The 20804-nt window shown below is 42.8% G+C and overlaps 1 protein-coding gene and 1 pseudogene across 5 annotated transcripts; one reads left to right on the plus strand and one right to left on the minus strand.

Moving 5' to 3' along the window:
* Positions 1 to 207: 207 nt before the first annotated feature.
* LOC147886929 (uncharacterized) lies at positions 208 to 15878 on the minus strand. 5 transcript variants are annotated; one of them, XM_087394708.1, is made up of 4 exons: positions 15660 to 15847; positions 1312 to 1462; positions 719 to 1179; positions 208 to 592 (listed from the first exon to the last, which is right to left on the minus strand). In XM_087394708.1, exons 1-4 carry the CDS (start codon positions 15694 to 15696, stop codon positions 432 to 434), a joined length of 810 nt encoding a protein of 269 aa, XP_087250834.1. In that variant the 5' UTR covers positions 15697 to 15847; the 3' UTR covers positions 208 to 431. The 5 variants fall into 5 exon arrangements, with proteins under 5 accessions (XP_087250834.1, XP_087250833.1, XP_087250835.1 ...); XM_087394707.1 differs by having other exon boundaries at positions 719 to 1462; positions 15761 to 15878; XM_087394709.1 differs by having other exon boundaries at positions 719 to 1462; positions 15742 to 15862.
* Positions 15879 to 15885: 7 nt separating this feature from the next.
* On the plus strand, positions 15886 to 17637 carry LOC147886930 (uncharacterized; annotated as a pseudogene).
* Positions 17638 to 20804: the final 3167 nt, after the last annotated feature.

Consider the following 20804-nt stretch of genomic DNA (forward strand, 5'->3'; position numbering starts at 1 on the left):
ATCAACTAGTGCAGACTATGGTCCTAATCCAATATATTTGGAGGTATATGTCTAGAAATTTTTAACACAGCAACTGCTCTTTTAAATTTTCTTAATTATCAAGATTTGCATGTCGATATTGCAATACTAGCCTTACTCTTTGATTTGGTATGTGCAAGTTTTCCTCAAAGGTACCAAACATATATACCCTGTAAATACCTTAAAAACTTAGCAACCATCAATATCATAACTTGCAAATCTGCAGAAAACTCGTTATTTGAGCACCAACAGGTCTAATTTTTCTTAGTTATAGATATGTTACAGTAAATGAAAACAAAAAAACTGTCCTCGTACATATAGCTACACGAAAAAAACACCTGTGGCATCTGAACTTAGTATAATTGTTTAAAAGAACAAAATTTATCATGATGCAATTATTGTTTAGGCTGCTTTCATCTATTGGTCCTCGCAGAGAGGCTAGTATATGCTTGATGCACATTTTCGGCACCTCTGTGGCCTTGTTGCCAGTGTCCAGCTCTTGATTGGTGTGGCATACGCTGTCCATCTAATTGACCTTGGACCATCCATCTTCCAGATTGTACATCACCCATTCCTGAACCCCAAAGATGTAAGAAAATAAAGCGGCAGAAAATGCATAGAAATATGAACATTCATTTAAACAGAACATGTTCAACATGGAACATAGCGAGCTCGATATTTTGTGTTCATAATTGATTACCTGAGCCTGTTTGATGATAGCCAGCTGAGGAGCCTCTCTGCATATGAAGTGAGGCTTGAGGTAGGTCATTCCTACAAACCCATCCTCCTGGTAAAGCTGCTTGTTCTGAAGCAACGTTTGACCATTGGGTTTGAGAATTATATTGCCATGCATGCTTATCTGTCATCTGATTTTGCCATGGCAACTGCAGTGAAAGATCTACCCAGTTTGGGAGGACGGGTTCACATTGTGGAGGAACATTTGACAAGCCATTGACATCTGGCATTGGATGATCCCATCCCGATCGTCGTTCAGTTGCTTGCATACCCTCATGGAAAACAGAATGTAAATTTATGTCATCCATTTTCCTCAAACCCGGGCCAACGTGATCATGTCGATCAAAATGTCTGATTCCTCTCCTATCTCCCTGATAAAACCTTTCACCTTTACAGCATCTTCTTCTCTGTCCCATTTTAAATTCCCTTGCGGCAAGGGCATCAGCAGATTCCGAGACATCAGATGTGTCATGCTGGTCCCAATTCACAACTTGAATGTAAAGATCAGGGCTAGGAAGGGAGACTGGATATATCAGACCTCTCATGTCTGTTTCATACCTCTCTCTTGCAATCTGAAACGCTTCTTGAGCACCTGAGTCATCCCATTGCATTATATTCTCAAACTCTTCAGAAATGGTCCCATCATTGCTACTAAAATCCTCCCAAGTTCCTCCATCCCCCTCCCATCGACCAGATGTCTCCCATTGTCCTGTAGGAAATCGGAAAAACCATAGTCTCTCTTTCTCTCTCTCTCTCTCTCTCTCTCAGAGGGGGAGAAATAGATGGAGTTGTTGGACATAAAGACTGCTGATATTCCAGAAGATATGGGAGGAATCATGAATTATAACGCAGAAAATGCTACAGAAACTATGGCAAAACCCAGGGCCAAAAATGCAGTTCTACAAACACGATATTAATCCAATGAGCGGATAAGAAATGCAAAAAATACCTCAGGAAGCAATCTGAAAAATAAGGACCAGATCCCATGACCTAGTGGTAGAGGAGCAAGACCCAGGATCCCAAGAGATGCAAGAATCTGCAAAATCTGCCCCACAGGGGGATGCTCCTACATTGTCGAGCCTATACACACATCATGGAAAAAAATAGCGACAGCACTGACAACCGAAAACCCTTTTGGAACAACCAAAATCTGGGGGGCTACCTAAATGAAGTCTTGGAACACCACAGAAACTCCTCTTTCCATAATAGAGGTTACCAGTCCCATAGATCCTGACAGGTCCACTTTGGGGGGCTACCTAAATGAAGTCTTGGAACACTGCAGAAACTCCTCTTTTCATAATAGAGGTTACCAGTCCCATCAGAGAAAAAAATAGTGACAGCACTGACAACCGAAAACCCTTTTGGAACAATCAAAATCTGGGGGGCTACCTAAATGAAGTCTTGGAACACCGCAGAAACTCCTCTTTTCATAATAGAGGTTACCAGTCCCATAGATCCTGACGGGTCCACTTTGGGTGGCTACCTAAATGAAGTCTTGGAACACCGCAGAAACTCCTCTTTTCATAATAGAGGTTACCAGTCCCATAGATCCTGACGGGTCTCAACTGGACTTTAATGCAATCATATCATAAAATCTCTCTCTCTCTCTCTCTCTCTCTCTCTCTCTCTCTCGATAGAAAATGAGCAACACGTGCTCCTACAGTGTTGAGCGTATGTACACATAAGGGAAAAAAATAGCGACCGTGCTAACAATCTAAAAACCCTTTTGGAAAAACCAGCCATAAAGCTGCGGGCTACCTGAAAGGAAGTCTTGGAATACAGCAAGAAAGTCCATGGGCTAGCACGCACGTTAGCTAAGCAAATACTCACAACATTGAAAGTTTTCTTTCAAATTTTCTGATGTAAAGGTACCACTATTAGTTAGTAGTGCTTATCAGTCCCATAGATCCTGAAGGGTCTCAAGTGGACTTCAATACAAACATGTCATAACAACATAAGGGAGAAACCCCATATGGATGGATGAAGTGAACGAAGATAATGAAGAAAGACAAGGATGGAAAGGACATTGAGTGATGTCAGGGAAATCACTCATATGGGAAGGCAACTCCTCACATTGTGTGGTAGCTTTGGCCTACAAATATGAACTGGCACAATGAATTTTCAAAACATGGGAGGGTATACATGCAAGACAGCTCAAGGGTCAAGTGTAGTTGATTATGTGTCACAAACTCACATGCAAAGCACATGATTGATTCCATCAAGATTGAGGATGAGTCTCTTCAATCAGACCATAAAGCAATGTCCATAGGCATCATAGGAACAAGCAATGCTATGAAAAAACAGAAAATTACTGCACATCCCAGGCTAATAATGGACTACAGAAAAGTGCATATATATGAAAGGAGATAAAGGTGACAATGGCACAAGGGAAAATGCCCCCAACATGTCATGAAATGAGCAAATACATAACAGATATGCTGCTGTCAACAGCCCAAAAAGCAAGGAAAGAAGTGTGGGGATGCCATGTAATCATTGGTACAACCAAGACTGCAAGGATGCAAATAGAGCTTGGAAAATAGCAAATCCAATAGAGAAGGATGGCAAAGATCAAACGTATAGACAGGTAGTAGGACATTAAAAAATGATATATCTAAAAAACAAGCAGTTTGAAAGCTTTGAAGAGCTGAAACAAAATCCTAGAAATTTCTTTCAGAAACTACACGGCAACAAACCCCAAGAGAGGAAGGCACAATGGGAAGACATGATACAATTTGTCAAAAGCGTAAATGAAAAAGATGGGGAAGAAAGAATCAACCAAGACTATACTATCAAAGCAAAAATGGAATCATAACAGAAGAGGACACACAAGGGCTAGTAGCAGAGATGCTGACATGGGGAGGTGGGAAAACATAGAAAATGCTTACCAGACTTATAAATATGGCTCTAGAGGAAGGGTTTCCATTAGATTGCAAATATGCAGGATTGTACCGATTCATAAGGGGGGAGATAGCAAGATGGCAAAGAACTGTCGGACAATCATGGTAAGCAGCATAATGGCAAAATTATATGGAACTATCCTTAAGCAAAAAATCAGCAAATGGGCGGAGGAACAAGGAGTGAGGGTGCCACCCCAAGTAGGGTTTCTCCCCTAACACTCAATGGTTGATCATCTAGTTGCTATCAGGGCTGCAACTGAAGCAATCTACTGCTGCTTCATAGATTTCAGGAAAGCCTTCGATACAGTGCCGCGTAATAGGTTATGGGAAAGAATGGAAAAGCTCAAAGTTCCTCAAGAACCAGAGAAGCCACATACCGTCTCTATGAGAAGGTGCTAGCTGAGTTAGCACAGCCGCTAGTAGACGGGTCATGCTTGCTTCAGTTTTTCAACTGTTATATCCTTTCTAGATATTGCAATTGACTCCACCCTGCTTGTATAAGGCCTGATTTCTTTTCGTCTCACAAAATGTTGTGGATGTGTTTCTTAATGACCTGCAAAATTGCACTGTCTGAAGAGGTAAATCCTCCTTCATGCCCGCCAAGTTGGAAAACTTCTCCTGCTTAAACTTGGCAGGAGGTTTGGTTAGGATATCAGCCACCCGATCTTTGTCTGACAATAGGTATGTTCAAATTCATAGCTCAAAATCTTTTCCTGTATATAGACTGATGTTGTATCTCAATGTGCCTTGTCCAAATGTGAAATAACATCAAAATCCAAGCACTGCTGTGTCAATTCATGGCTCACCTCAACAGAGTGGAGAAGATAGACACCGTAGGATACCACACAAAGAGATGGAAGCTACACAGAGAGTGGACTGGCACAGGGAGGGAATGAAATGGATGGAAACATGGGGTATAACAGCCACTGATTTACCGGAAGATGCATGTGAAATAAGGGAGATTGTGATGCAGAAAATGCTACAAAAACTCTGGCAAAACCCGGGGGCAAAAATGCAGTTTTGTAAACAAGAAATTAACTCAATGGACAGCCATGGAATGCAGAAATAGCTCGGGGAAGACATGTCAACATTCAAAGGACATCTCATCCGCAAAATCTGAGCTAGCTAACATGATCTCGAAGTAGAGAGGGGTAGATGGGCAAGACCACGGATTCCTAGAGAGGAAAGAACCTGCAAACTCTGCCCCACAGGGGAGGTAGAGAATGAACATCATGTACTCCTACAATGTAGAGCCTAAGCACACATCAGAGAAGGATATGGGGACAACAAAGATCTAAAAAACCTACTGGAGCAGCCAGCCAGAAAGCTAGCAAGTTACTTGAAAGAGGTTTTGGAACATGGCAACAAGGTACTGGTCTAGCACACACGCTAGCCCAACGAGTACTGACATGACAACTTACGAATTTGAAATTTTTCTCACTGCATGTAAGGGACCACTATTAATTGACAGTGATCACCAGTCCCATAGATCCTGAAGGGTCTCCCGCGGACTTTAATGCAATCATATTATATCATATCATATCATATCATCTCTCTCTCTCTCTCTCTCTCTCTCTCTCTCTCTCTCTCTCTCTCCACTCAGCCTTCTGTACCTCTCCATGCAGCCCCTCATTTTACACAGAAAAGAGAGAAGGACCTGTACTACGCTGAGTTTCTGCAATGCCGCCTCCTTGAACGATGATGACTTTCAGCAACTGTGCATGCCTCACCTAATCATCAGCCACCAGCTCCTACCTCATACACTCTCCTGGTCCAAGGATTTTTACACAACCTTGTGCTATGAAACCATGTCAAAGTGCAGCCGAATAAGCAAACATAAAAGAGAGAGAAGCAGGAAAAAGTCTAGAGAGAGAAAGAACTGCATAGCAGTTTGCAGCACAAGTGCTGGGAAAAACTCTGCTCTCTACCGCTGAGAAAAAAACACAACTGGAATGCTGAAATCTGCACCTTGGAATTCTCGGATCAGGTCAGCCAGTCTGCTAACCCCACCTGGTCAGGTCGAGTTAACCTAAACATGGTCAGGTCGGTTTGACTTGACCCTAGTCAGGGTGGTTCTGATCCAAATCTGGCTTCTGTTTGTGGCCCTAACTGAGCTTTTACAAGCCCCAACCAGGCCCTAAACTAGGCCTAAACCCAGCCCTTAACTCAGTAACTAACTCCACCTATTTGCCCAGGCGCTGCCCCCATCTGACTACAGATTTTACGAGATAATACTAACACTATCTCGGGCAGGCACACCCACAAAGAAGCCCTCAATCCCTATAGTCAAGACAGGAGATGTCTAACTTTAACAAATTCTTGTACGTTGTGCATAGACTCTTGCATAACTGAAGAAAGGCTATCATTAGAGCTCAAGGTTCAACAGGATGGACTACAGACTATTTGAGACGTAGAAAGTATCCTATGGTATCCCTATGATATTGGCTTTGACTTTGCTCTTTGATCATGTTGGACTTGGAATTCTCTCTTGTTTTCACAATTCATCTGTTTCTCTTCTATCTACAAGAAGAAAGAAATATGCTGTAGAAGAATTGTAAGTTTAACTTAAAGACCTGGCATTCATTTCACATGGGAATCTAGAAGCAAGGTGGCATGACATAAAGTGTATTGATCAACTAGAGACTTAAGTTGAATGAGAGACTATTCAACGAATCAGTCTAACCCAAGCATCTTCTCAAGGATGACTTACAGTGGTATGGGACACCGTAAGGATTGGTTAGGAGTTACTTATAAAATGAAACTTCTAGAAGTTTGAAAACCTTGAAATGAAGTCCAGATTCATTGTGTTATATATATTAGGAAGATCTGTGTGAAAAGAGAAAGTTGTCAGTCCAAAGAGGAAGGTTTCTGTCATTACATGTATGAGGACATAAATACCTTAAGGGCAGAAAATATGCTACATCTCGGCATCCAAATTAGAGGTCTAAAGGGATAAAAAGCATTCATAATATCAAGCTGTGGCCTAGGCTAGGTATTGGCATGAGGGCTTGGGCCATAGGCATTTATTCTTGGCCATAGGCATGGTAGGTTGGCAAGCTAGTCTGACGCCTCCCTAGTGGAGGAGACATTCCTAGTATGGGATGTGGATGTCTATTAGGCTAGGGTCAGGCCATAGACCTACCTGTGACCTCTATGTGCTCAGGGTTGAGCCGGAAGAGCTCTATGGTTGGAACTTGGGTGGTGAGTTTCACATGGTGATTCATGTAGTTTGGTTCTTAGCCTTTGGTTCATTGAAGATAATCACTGTAGCCGACTCGAGGAGGAAGTTGTCTCGTTGTCAGGCAGGTTGCCTCTCCTCGTTGGGCTTCAAGCAGCCCCTCCTTGGTCCTTTCTTTGCTAGCCTCGTTGCGTGTGAATGTGCAGGTCAGTGGGGACTTCCAATCAACGATCGTCTCTTTTCTTTTTGTTGCCCGATTGCCCCTTTTGCCACACACCCCGATGATTTCTTTGCTTGCCCTTATCTACATTGCGGTGCTTCTTTCTTCGTCGTTAGCTTGCATTGGTTTCTCCTCTCTCTAAGGCCTGAATAAGGCAGGAGGCAGATTGGCGTCACATTATTATTTACTGCTTTCTGCAGTGCTGCTTGGTTGGTGCTTTCTTTATGGAGATTGACACTTCTGCTTCAAACTCGATTGATTCTGCACCGCTGTTGGTCGTTAGGATTTATCATTTGCTACAGGTCTTCATCAATTGGTCTGCCTCTGTGCTAGCGGCAGCTTTGATTGCAGGTGGCTGAGTACTTGATGCCTCATGCTTCTTCACCTGCAGTACACAGGACTTTACTCCAGAACTGAGCTATGGCTCACATTCTCGTCTCTGCTTTCTTGCAGAGGCTCATGCCTTCATGCAGATCTTTCTTCCCTGCAGGAATGAGAGAGGCTTTCTCACTTTTTTTAAGCGTTACAGAGGAGCTCTAAAGGAGCTCGAATACTCTGCTGTGTGCCTTTTGCCCAAGATGGATACACAGGCATAACACTATGGCTTTGATACCATGAAGAAAAAAGGGTGGTGGAGGCCTTTGACTGAAGTTCCCTCCACACACTTGCAAAGGTAGGATGCGCACACACAATGAATTGCTGCAATAAGTTGGCTACAATGAAAGCGTACAACTGAAATCTAATTAACAACTACAAAATGACCAATGAAGCCTATACATAGCTAACCCTAGCCTTTATGGCACAATGAAATGGTGTGCCCAATGAAATGCATCGAACACTTTCCTTAGATGCAGTACTTGCATTTAATCGGTGTGTGACATAGAGGGTGCAATGTCAGTGTGACACGTGGCAAACTTTAGATAGTCCAGTATGTTGGTGCCATTGTTAGAATAACAGATGGAGGTTGCTTGATGTAACCAACACTCCCGCAGTGGAAGACTATGCCTAGGAATCACACAATGGGTGAGCAAATCTGACTCTCAGTGCACACAAGTAATTACCGTAGTGGACAGTGGGACACAAGCACAGTCTAGAATAATGCACAAAAGAATAGGACAGCCAATACATGTAGAATAGATAGCTCCAAACTGGACAAAACATGATACACCAAGTCTACTCACTGTGCCAAAATCTAGCAGCCAATGTACTGCCTAGATATGGACCCATGGCACCTCATTATGCTGTCTTATATCTCTGTCTGGCACTTGCAAAAACTGCCAGCCTGTGTGCTCTCCAAGAGCTTCAGTCCGGCTATAGTGATGCCTTTTTGGAACTCGTCCCTGCTCTACTTCTTGGTGGAGACGTGCAACCTTGATTGCCCAACATACTGGATCCCTAGACCTCCCTGCTGCTGTACCTGCAGCAGAACTCAAGGCACCACTGAATGCCAAGACTCCCCAAATGGGGGCCTTTATATAGGGCAAGGTATTCCCCCACAGACTGGCAGACCAGCCACAGATTGGACCGACCCAGTCTCATGTTCCAGCAGACTGCACTGCTGACCGTATAGTCTGTAAAGCCACATGTACCAGTCTCTGCTGGCTGCAGACTGTTGTCTGCCGACCTGTACATCTGGGCTAGCTCCCCGTTCTGCTGTTGCAAACTGAGACCTGCTCCACACCAATAAACTGGACCTGGCAGACCTTGTTGGCTGTCTCTTCTGCTGGCCCTGATGCCCTCTTCATTGGACCTTGTGCCAGCCCTGCAGAAACCATCGGATGCTGCCCATGTGGAAGCCTACAGTACACAAGTAACTTTTGGCGAGCTCTATTTGAAAATCTTGAAACTCTTCTAAGTTTTTCTTCGCCTTCCATCCATAAACTGATGGCCAAACAGAAGCTACCAACAACACCTTTCTGGATTTGCTTAAAATTTATGTTCATGATCAATAAACCATGTGGGAAAGTTTCTCTCCCAATTGTAGAGTTTGCTTACAATAACACCATTCATTCTTCCATTGGAAAGACTCCTTTTGAGATTATTTATCGAAGATCCTTACCAACTCCTCTGATGCAAACTAAAGAGAAAATCTTTGCCGCTGATCAATTTGTTTTGGACATGCCCCGGCCACATTCATGACACTAATGAACGACATCTTCAGGCCTTTCCTCGATAAGTTCGTCATCGTTTACCTCGATGACATCCTCGTTTTCAGCAGATCCTTACATGAGCACAAACAACATCTTCACCAAGTTTTTGAAGTTCTCCGCACAAATTCTCTCTACATCAACGTTGAGAAGAGTGAGTTCTTCAAGATCCAACTCGAATATTTGGGACATGTTATTTCAACTCAAGGCATCTCTGTGGATCCCAAGAAGGTCGAGGTAATCCGAAACTAGCCTACTCCTAAGAATGTTCATGATGTCCGCTCTTTTCTCGGATTGGCAAACTTCTACCATTCAGTTTTCCGAGATTGCAACTCCTATGTCCGAATTATTGAAAAGCACAATAGTTTTTCAGTGGCTTCCCGAAACAGAGTATAGTTTCCAACAACTCAAGCAAGCACTCACTACCACACCAGTTATGGCTATTGCTGACCCAAACCTTCCATTTGAGGTCATGACCGACGCTTCCGACATCGCTACAGGAGCAATCTTGATGCAAGAAGACAGAGTTATTGCTTTTGACAGCCATAAACATTCCGATATCCAAACCCAATACCCGGTTTATGATAAGGAGTTTCTTGCCATTGTACATGCTTATCGCTCTTGCAAACATTATCTGATGGGAGCCGACTCGGTGGTCAAGACAAACCATCACTCTCTAAAGCATATCTTTACTCAGCCAGTCATGAACACTCGATAAGCACGCTGGGTTGAGTTTCTGGCCAACTTTCACATGACCATTGAGTACATTCCAGGACTACGCAATGTAGTTGCAGATGCTCTTAGCAGGTTAACTCTAGCATCAGCTATGGTAATCTCTACATTATCTGTGGATGTTCCGAATTCATTCAAAGGTAAGTATCTCAGTGATAAAGACTTCGGCACAGCAGTACAAGTTCTTTAAAAAGATCAACCTTCGACTTCCGAACAGAAGATTTTCTTATCCTATTCTTATACGGACGACCTTCTGTATTATCAAGATCGCATTTGTGTACCACATGACAAGGATGTTCGATGTCTTTTGTTAAAAGAGCATCATGTAGTTCCTTATGCTGCCCATCCAAGCATCAACAAGACTTACAGGTTACTCAGTGCAACATACTACTGGCCTCATATGAAAAGCGACGTCATCAAAATGGTTACATCTTGCTTATCTTGTCAACAAATGAAAGCAAGCCGACAACTTCCAAGCAGGACTTCTTCAGCGTCTTCCAGTTCCAACTGAAAGGTGGGAAAGTATTTCCATGGATTTCATTACAACACTACCACGATCCTCCAGAGGTAACACTCATATTATGGTAATTGTTGATCGATTGTCCAAAATGACACACTTTGTTGCTTGCAAAAGAAGAGCCCAGGCTCCGGACATTGCCAAACTCTTCATACAACACATCTTCCAACACCATGGATTGCCCAAGAATATCGTATCTGACAGAGATCTTAAGTTTACCAGCCACTTTCGGATTTCACTATTCGAATCTTTGGATACAACTCTACTGTTCAGTTCAACCTACCACCCAGAATCAGATGGCCAGACTAAAAGAGTCAACCAAGTTCTGGAAGAAATGCTCCGACATTATATTCAGTCACGCCTAGCAACTTGGGAAGAATATCTACCACTCCTTGAGTTTGCTTATAATAACTCTTTCCATAGTGCCATCAGCATGACTCCATTCCAAGCAGCTTATGGACTCACTCCGATTGTACCAACAAATTTTGTACTTCAACATCGAGTGGCCCTAGCTGATCAACTGGTTCAAGAAATGCAAGACATTCTACTCCAAGTCAGGGATCATATGTGAAAAGCGCAAGAGCGGTATCAACAGTCTGCCAACAAACATAGACGTCACCTGGAATTTGAAACTGGTGACATGGTGCTATCATTTCTAGCCCCACATCGCTACAAGACGGTTAAGTCTATGTTTCCTAAGTTGTGACCAAGATACTATGGACCTTTTCGAATCGTCAAGAAAAATTCACGGTAAAATCCACCCGACATTTCATATTTCTTGGCTAAAGATGTACATTCCAGGCGATGAAGCAGTTCCTCCTATAGGTGATTATGTCCCAGAAATCGAAGATGATTATGTTCTCCTTATTCCTGAGCGTATTGTAGACCATCGACAGCGAGAGACTCGACATCGACTTATCACGGAATTCCTTGTTCTCTGGACGACTCCGACGCTACTTGGCAATTTGATGAAGACTTACAGCAGTACCCTGACATTTTACAACAGTATTTTCAGAATTTACCGTGATATTTTCTACATTAGTGCATTATCTCCACCAGGGCCTTATTTTGAGTGGGAGGGGATGTCACGATCTGTGACGTATTCTTTTCTCTATACCTTAGACTTATGGATGGTTTAATGAATGGACACTTGTGGAAGGGTATGCCCTTTCGACGGGACACTTCCAACGAGGCACAACCCTTCACAAGAGACATTCTATTGAAGAGACACTACCATTGTAATGTACCCTCTCATCAAGGGTCACACCCTTCACAAGGGGTACACACCTCTTCATGCACATACACTTTGGAGTACACACCTTTTCATCTGTGACTCTTCACTCTCTATATAAGAGAGGCCCAATTGTATGGATGACGCACTACAAACACTCAAGCAATACAAACATTCCTTGTTCTCTGCTATTTCAGTCTCCTTTCTGTTCCTTAGCACATTTCTAAATATAGTGAATCTAGGATTTCTTACATGCCAACCCCCATTCCCCCTTCATTCGTATACAAAAATCCAACGTCCATTTCAGTCCCTCCTCCCTCCTTGGTGCAGCAGCCCCCCCTCCCTTCCCCATCTTGGTGCAGCCAGCCTCTTCTCAGGCCCTCTCGGTGGTGCAGCATTCTTCTCTCTCTTCTGCCAGGCTCTCTCTCTCTACAAAAGATTTTCTCTCTCTACAGAAGATTCTCTCTCTCCACAGTTTCAGACTTCTCTCTCTGCAGAAATCTCTCCTTTTCTTCACCCCTGGAGTAGCCACAGCATCCCTTCCTCTTTCCCCTACCTTGGAGCAACAGAAGCACTCTCTCTCTAAAGCATTACTCCCTTACAAGCTTTCTCTCTCTACTGTTCCAGCCCTTCTTGTGCAGAAATCAGCCACTTCTCTGCACTTTTGGGACAACAGAAGCATCTCCTTTTCACCTCTTACCCTGTGAGCAGCTATAACACTGCCTCTCTAAAGCATTACTCCAATACAGGCTTTCTCTCTCTGGTTTGAAACACCTATTTCTGGGTTTTTCTCTCTTCAGCCCCAAGCTTTCATCTATTCCAGCAAGAGGGGGCTGCAAAGGCACCAAGGGCACCTTAACCAAGGCAGCCAATGAGAAAGGGAGCTTGAATCTGAGATTTATGGTTTGAAATTCAGTTTTTCATTGTGATGTCTTTCCCTCTTCTAGAGATTCTCTAAAGTTCATTTCAGTTATGCAAGCTCTTATTCATGCAATCCCCCATTCAAATTTGCATCTATGTGCACATTGAGAAGTCTGTAAAAACAGCATAACAATTCCTTGGTTTAAAGCATTGAAAAGCAAAGAGTGGTTTCATTGCCATCAGTGGTAATAACAACAAACTAAAGAAACAATTCAAAAGAGAACATGAACAAAGCCTTTGACATGATATGAAAGACCTTCGCTATATCCATTACTGTTTGGGAATTGAGGTCTAGAGAAACAAAGATATAACATTCATACCTCAAACCAAGTATGTATACGGAATCCTCAAATGATTCAAAATTATACACCAATGAATCAAGGTGAGAAATTAAGATAGCCTTGGAGACTGGAGTAGATAGTACTTTACAACTGGTTGGTAGTTTCATATATTTAACCACCACCAAATTGGCTATAGCTTATCCAATCACTGCAGAATCCCAATATATGGCGAAAGCCATTGAAAGGCAACCAAGAGGATTCTTAAGCATGTCAAGGGAACAATGATTCATGGGATCGACTAATAAAAGAAGCAATGAACTAAACTATTAAGGTTTACTCACAATGATTGCAAAGGGCGCTCAATAGTGCTTCAGCGTTGGATTTAGCCTGATATCGTGGAGCAATAAGAAACAAACCATTATTGCTTTATCCCCATGGAAGCCGAAATTAGAGCATCTACTAATGCAGCCTGTAACGCTATTTGGCTGAGAAGGATCTTAAATTATAATTAATCAGAGCTCTCTAAATTTGGCTAAGGATCCTGTCTATCATGCTTGGACGAAGCACATTGAGGCATAGCATCACTTTATGCGAGAAAATACTATGAGTAATGAGATTGAGCGTATCTATTGTCCGATAGAAGATTGGGTGGCTGATATCCTGACCAAATCTCTTGCCAAGGTTAAGCAACTGAAGTTTTCCAACCTAATGGGCTTTCAATACATTCCCATCGAGGGAGTATTGGAAAGAGTAATGAACTATGGAGTTGATTCATTAAATTATCCTTGAGGTATTAGGATTATTAAAGTTCAAAAAGGGTGGTAAATAGAGCTTAGGTCCTATGGTAGCACATTATTGATGTTATGTCATAAACATGAATTAGCCATTTTTTACGGACCACATGATGTGGCAAGTCTGCATATACATCCATCATGGATAAAGGGGATAGGTGCCACATGGCACCAATATACTAGTTTACCTCATGTGGCTTTGCCAATGTCACACATGAATTGCAACCACTAGGTTACAGACTCAAGGGCAGCCAATCAGACGCAAGTACTGCATCTAAGACATGTGCTTGATGCGTTTTGATTAAGCATCTCCCTCGCACCACCTCACCTCCTCAGTTAGGGTTAGATATGTATAGGCTTCATTGCTCAAGTAGTTGTATTTTCAGTTCATTCTACTTGGGCAATTACGGAGCGCACTTAAGTCTAGAGGCCTCCAACACTCTCTTTTCCTTTTACTATCTCAAGCACAAGAGAGCCCATGCTTGAATTTTTTGGGTGGAAAAAGAAGCAAAAGTAAAGACCCTAAGACAGACTAACAATTTGAAAGGCACAAAGATATGGATAGAAGGAGTCACACTAAATCAGCTCGAGCAAAAGCCACGCAACTCGATGAAGTAAGAGAAGCTTGAAAGAAGGGGCCAATGGGCTGTCTAGAGAGATGGGAAAGGACTTATGAAAGACTTCAAGCCTAGACCCAAAGACTCTCAATCTTAAACTGATGTGATACCTTTCTTCAGTTTGTCTTTGCCAGCTTCATGCACGCCTACGGAGATGCTATGAGCACTCCCATATGGAGCTCTTATGTAATGGTTACTTTTTTGGTCCGATAGATCTATTTGCAGCTTCTATTTTGGACTGAATAATTTATCAGACCTATTAAGAAAAATTTGGCCTTGCATCTGCCTGTGTGCGAGGGGCACTAGCCTGCATGCATGTGCACGCATTCATGGATCCAGGGTATCAAACAGTCAAAGCCCTCTAATTCTTTACTTACCTAACTCCAAGCTTCGTTATAAAAATGCAAGGATTGGTTAGAGCATATAACCTGAACTTCCTTACGGGATACAACAAAGCCAATCCTTACCACTCCCTTGAATTTTGGCCCAGTAGCGCCACTCCATACTGAAAATGTTGCTCTGTTTTCAACGTCATGGCTGTATTTGGTCAAAATGTTGGTCGGAAGGATGCTCACTTCAAAAGGAACGGGCGCCTACAGAAATTGGAAAGTACGCAATCCCTTTTTCCTGTCACGATCCCGGCCGGAGAGCTACCATAAACTATTATGATTGGGTGTTGCTTGAGAATCAAAGGAGGTAATGTACGACATGCAGCTTGGAAGCATCCCTCGATTGAGGCTGTCAGTCTGCATTTTCTCATTGGGCTGCGCCGTAGTATACAAATTGAAAGCCTCTACAACTCCTTGCGTCGATATCCTCGAATCAGAGGCTAGATGTCGTCTGCCCTTCATAGCTACCAACTTCAACACGTGAAGCTTTCGAAACGTCACCACGCAAGGGGCTGCTATCATCCTATTTTCTGTGCAACAGGTTTATTAGAGAAAGTTAACAGAAAGCCCTCGCTCTCCTGCCTCTCATTGGGCGTCACTGGAAAAACCAACTTGCAAAGCTATAGCGACCTCGAAAGCCGTGGTATAAGAGTTGGAGAGCAGATCTCCAAGGCAAACTGGAGCTCGGAAATGTTTACGATGAAGGAATATTTAACGGCGGTCAGTCAAGATAGTACATGAAAACCGCTGGAGGACGCAAAATCGTGTTGTTAAGGAGCCGGAACTCGTGCATGCGAGGGTTTCGTAACATAGTGATGCAAGGAGCCACACGAGGAGCTCCACATAGAGAGCGAATGGTATCAATGGAGAGCGAGCGAGAGAGAGAGAGAGAGATGAACGGAAGGATGGAGCTGAGAACAAGCGATCGCATATCTTTCAGACACCATGCGAAATTCCCAAGAGTGATACGGTGGTCTGCAATCACCGCGACGTGTTTGTGGCGCACACGACGATCTTAGCATCGCTCCAGTGAAGCTCTGGAATTGTTGGACATTTCAGAGAATTACATAGCGTTGAGCTTAGTACCAGTCGCCATGATGCAAGAAGGCAACACTTTGCTGATCGATCATCGGATGCTCCAGTGAGAGGCTGGCGGGGTTGCGGTGCTGAAATATCGATGGATTTGTTTTTGATGTTGTTTTGTGTGAGTGATGATATTCCGTCATGATGATGGTGATGAAATATTATCAGATTCTTTGATTGAAATCTTGGGATTCGGGAAAGCGCCTTCCCCCCCTCGATTCCGCAACGTTAGCTTGAAACTGGGAGGAGCATCTCTACTAAGGTTAGCACATCCAAGCCTCAAACTTCGCATCCAAAGTTTCACCAGCGTAGAAGCTCCAACTCAGACGGGTCTGTTCCCACGTACGTCCAATGCTCCTTGCAAGGTTTGTGGGAATGTGCTCTCATATACAAGGCCAGAGGGATATACTAACACATGGTGGTTGCAAGATTGCCTAAGTTTTGCTGTGGTTAATTCTGTCATCGATTTCACGAGAGACACAACACTAAGGTGTCTCCAAACAAGAAGGATGTTTACAAGCGAAGGCTTAGCCCAAATCAGTATGCACGACATCCCACCCACTACTTGGAGCTTACAGAGGTACATCAACCTTATTTTGCGGAGGTGCATCATCCTCTACTTGATGAGTACTAGTGCTAATAAAGCACCACAACATTGGTAAAATAGGTATTAGCATTAGTTTGGGGGGGCATAGTGATTAATTAAGGTGAAATAGATCGGTTTAGTGGCTTATTAAACACGTTAGTGGGCATAGGTTAGTGGAGGATTAAACAAATGGCCAGGATTTTTATAGAGTGGGCGATAGCTGCTATTAAACTAGTAGTGGCCATAACGCTTGTTTAAATTCGTGTAGTGGAAAGAAGGGGAAGTGCAATCATCAGCTTCCACGCCCATTGTGGCGTCCTATTACATGCCCATTGTGGCGCCCTACTATACCACAGAGCTTCGACGATGGAGGATAGAAGCCTATTGTTTGTCTTGTTGTTCGTCTCCATGAACATGAAGGGGAAGTGAATCGCGCATTCTCTTACTGCGCTAGGAGATACGAGGGTGGACGAGAGTTGCGACGGATCTTTGGTGCTGGAGGCTTGCAATGATCAAGCCATGCAAATGGAGCGATGCGAAGGAGACAACAGGTTTGTAGTTTGGTGCAGGTTTGTGTTTTGTTTTGGATTGCATGTGGTCTAATGCATGTGTTTTGGCTTGGGTGTGCAGGTTGGAAGTTCGTCGTAGAGGTAGGGGCAGACCTGCAAGTTCGAGCCAAAAGAAAAAGGGAGAGGCAAAGGTTTTGGAGGTGAGTGTTACCGTGGGCATCAGAGGCAGCGACATAGATGCAAGTCTTCTAGAATGTGTTGAAAAATTCCTCGAGATTGTGGGTTTGTGCTCTGTTGAGAGGGGGGGTACGTTGCACCATTTACACCTACAAATGATATGTTGTATCACGGCAAATAGCTTGCAATCAGTGAATAAGTTGCTTCAACGTTACATTGGATGGGATAAAAAACGACCCGTTGGCGGAATCATCATGTGTCAAGGTCTCAAGTAGAGAAATATGCACACATTCCACGGTATGATCGGTTACTGAATGAAAGACTTAGGGCAGTCTCACTGTGAGACCATTTAGAAGAATGTTAGTGCAGAGGATCTTCAGAATGGTGTGGAGTTATATATGAGATACACTGCAGACGAGGTGAAAAATAGAGTTTGCTTAACCAGCTTGAATATATTTGATCATAGCTTTATGTATTGGAAATATAAACTTGGCTACAGGCTCGGTGTGTCTTTCAATAGATGTGTCTTGAAGATGTTGTGAAGCGGTCACTATTACCCTGCTGCTTCATGGGTAATACCTTACCAGGGTCGTGGTATGGATGCTTGATGTGCACAATCGTTGTGGAAGTGTATGGTCACTCCTTCTTTGGTCACTGTAGCTGATGTGTCACCCATTTTCTTTTACACGCAATCTAGTTGTGCAAAGCCTCGAGCTGTCCGTCATGTTAAGGGATTGTTGATGCTGGCAGGGAGATATTTCGAGTTCAGCCCACCTCCATCGCCTCGCACACTAAAAGCCACCTAGCCCTGCTTTGGAAGTTGAGCACATCACAACGGAGAACACCCTAAGGCAACCAAGGAAGGAGCCCATTCAGGAGACATAAGAAATACTTCCACTAATAGCAGCACTAGTCCTTGCATGCCACCAGATTTTATCCTGCTTGTTCGACTAGGAAGAAATGGAGTTTTTATCACATGAATTATTTGGTCGTAGTTGTTTTTTGTGCCTCGCTATGGCGAGTTTGAGGAACTAGCTTAGGAAAGAAACATCATGTATGAAGGCTTTGCCTATAATCTTGTATGTCGCTATAGCGACTTTTCAAAGAGATGAACAAATGTAATGGAAATGTTTTACGTATGCAAGATTACAATAGATGTGGTGCCTTGTTTCACTGTCCTATGCACTATCACGATGTAATGGTTTCTGAATTTTCTTTGCAAAATTAGAATTCTAACACGATTGATTTGAAGCGAAGATGTTAAGTAGATTAAGAGATCTAAATTTTTGAAATCAGAAGACCCATGAGATTAGTAGAGTAGTACTATTTAGTATTATTTAAACTACTTAGTTTTATTGAATACTATTTGGTGCTAAACAACATTAAATGGTCACTATAATATATGCTAGTGCCAAAGTAGTGCTTGTTAGAACATGAAGTCAAAGTGAGTGTTCTAAGTGGTCTATGTGTGGTTTTCTAGTCTAGTGAGTCCTAGACATGCCACATGTCACATTGGGATATATCCCATAAACGTGTGTCTTTCTAGAGTCTAGTGTCACACTATATAGTGTTGTACTTGTCTATTGTCTATGATATCAGTCAACATCAAGCTTTATCTACATGTGAGTATTCTGGTTATCATTGCCTTGCACTTGTACTTTCTTTCCATTTTCATTATGCTTTCCATCTTTCCATTCTATTCCTAGTGTTAGAGTGATGCTCCCCTCTCCACATGTCCCTTCATGTGGTATCAGAGCCTAGCTCCTAGCCCTATCTCTCCTTACCTTTCCAAGAGGTTGAGGTGAGGGAGGCCAATGAAGCTACTCTCCCTCCTCCTCCTTGGAAGACTGCCCACTCCTCTCCTTCCTTGAGCCTCAACATGGAGTTGTCCATCCTCTTCATCGTTGCCCTCTTTCTCAGCTCGCAAATCTGCCTATCCTTTCTTCACCACACCATGATCTGCCACCTATGTTCCCTTTCCTTGGTGAGCTCTTCTCCTTCCTTTAGCTACAAGGACGTCTTGGAGTGGTGTTGTTTTTGTTGCTCTTGCGGACGATGTGACGCTTCTGTACAGATTTGGAAGTAGAATCACAACTTTGTGTCTTCAAAAAAGTTGTAGAGGACCTTGAGTACTACAAATTTCGTTTTTACATCATTGCAATCCGAGTTTTCTGTGAAAAGTTATAGATCCTGCAAGAAGTGACTAAATTTGTTTCTGTGTGCGGATTTGTTCTTGAGCTCAGTGATTTGATAGCCCAAGCATGATGCGACCTTCCGAGAGCTCCCAAGTCCCACATTTGCCCATTGATTGAAGACTTGTGATTGCCCGTACAACTTGATGTAAGCTCCAAATGCTTCCCGATGACTAAAGTTGCTTCTCTGAGTGCTCGTGGTGCCCATGTTCCACATTGATTGACTCTTCGATTGCTCGTGGAACCTCAGGCCTTCTTCACCTTTGACATTCTGTGACTCTCCACCCACCATTTTGAGAGTCACCATGTGAGTGCTCCACACAGTTGTTCCCGTGGACTACATCGACATTTCCTTTCAAGGGGCATTCTTCCCGGTATCTTCACCCATATTTTGGGAGGAATGTGCACACTTGTGTGCCACAATTGTGCAGAGGACATCTCTTTATACAGAGAGATCTTTTTATTATTCTATAGCTTGATGTATTTTGGGGTACTCTACCCTGGGTAGTAAAATGATTATAATCATGAGTCTTGTGTCCTTGAGCATAAAGGCTCTCAGCCTTGGATAGTCCTCCTAAAATGATGTATTGGTTTCCTATTTTGTTATGTGTGGGTCCATGTTTCTGATTAGTCCCTGGAGCCAAGGGGAGATGTGCTCTGTTGGAGCCTTGTATATTGGCTTTGTTGGAGCCTTGTAAATAGCTGCATAGTGTCACGTCTAAATGTGTATATCTATAGGCTTTTTATCAATACTAAATAGTACTATTTAAGAGTCATAAATACTTATTCTCTTCTATACAACCCTTTCTTGATGATAGAATATTTGATGATTGAATGCACACATGGAATTCTTCATGAATTTCAGAGAGATTGATCCAAAGGTAAACATTGGCTTCCACGCATTTCAGAATCTTAAGTTGTTTATCATACAATGATAGATTTGTTGCAAGTAGTGTCTCATTAAATGACCTGAGACAAGATACATCATCTTTGCATGGGCCTATGTGTGATTGCTTATGCAAGGTTTGTAGGCTAGCACAAGAAGAAACATGTGTTGCCCACACTAGCACCTACTCTTTTGTATCTGAAATGTGGAGGCCAGTAGTATGTCCAAAGAAAGAGGATGCTGAATGGCATAATCTTGACTACTTACATCGCAAATGTGAATAATGCCCAAAACCTTTCCTGAATGATGCAAATGGTGCATTGATAAGGTGGAAGACATATGAGTATGTCACCGAGAATCAAAAGAAAAGAATCAAACTTGTATACAAGAAACAACTCCATCCACTATCATCCAACAATTCCACCACCACTAAAAGTCTTTATCACGCACAACTTCTATAGTTACTGATAGAACTTTTAATTTAAAGAGCGTATCAAAAATATTCCAGAGGATGTGGTGGTGTTAGTAGTTGATTTTGCAGAGAACTATAGTTATAAAGTGTAGAATGAAATCCAATCGATGCATTGGCATAATGACCAATGTACCATCATGGTTTAGATTTGCTATTATTGAGAGATGGAAGAGACTATAAAGCAATCCATCTTTTACATTTTAGATGACAAACTGCTTGAACTAT

The sequence above is a fragment of the Dipteris shenzhenensis genome, chromosome 23, assembly GCF_047967505.1.
Source record: "Dipteris shenzhenensis isolate YYH24624 ecotype China chromosome 23, Dip_SZ_1.0, whole genome shotgun sequence".
Lineage (NCBI taxonomy): Eukaryota > Viridiplantae > Streptophyta > Polypodiopsida > Gleicheniales > Dipteridaceae > Dipteris > Dipteris shenzhenensis.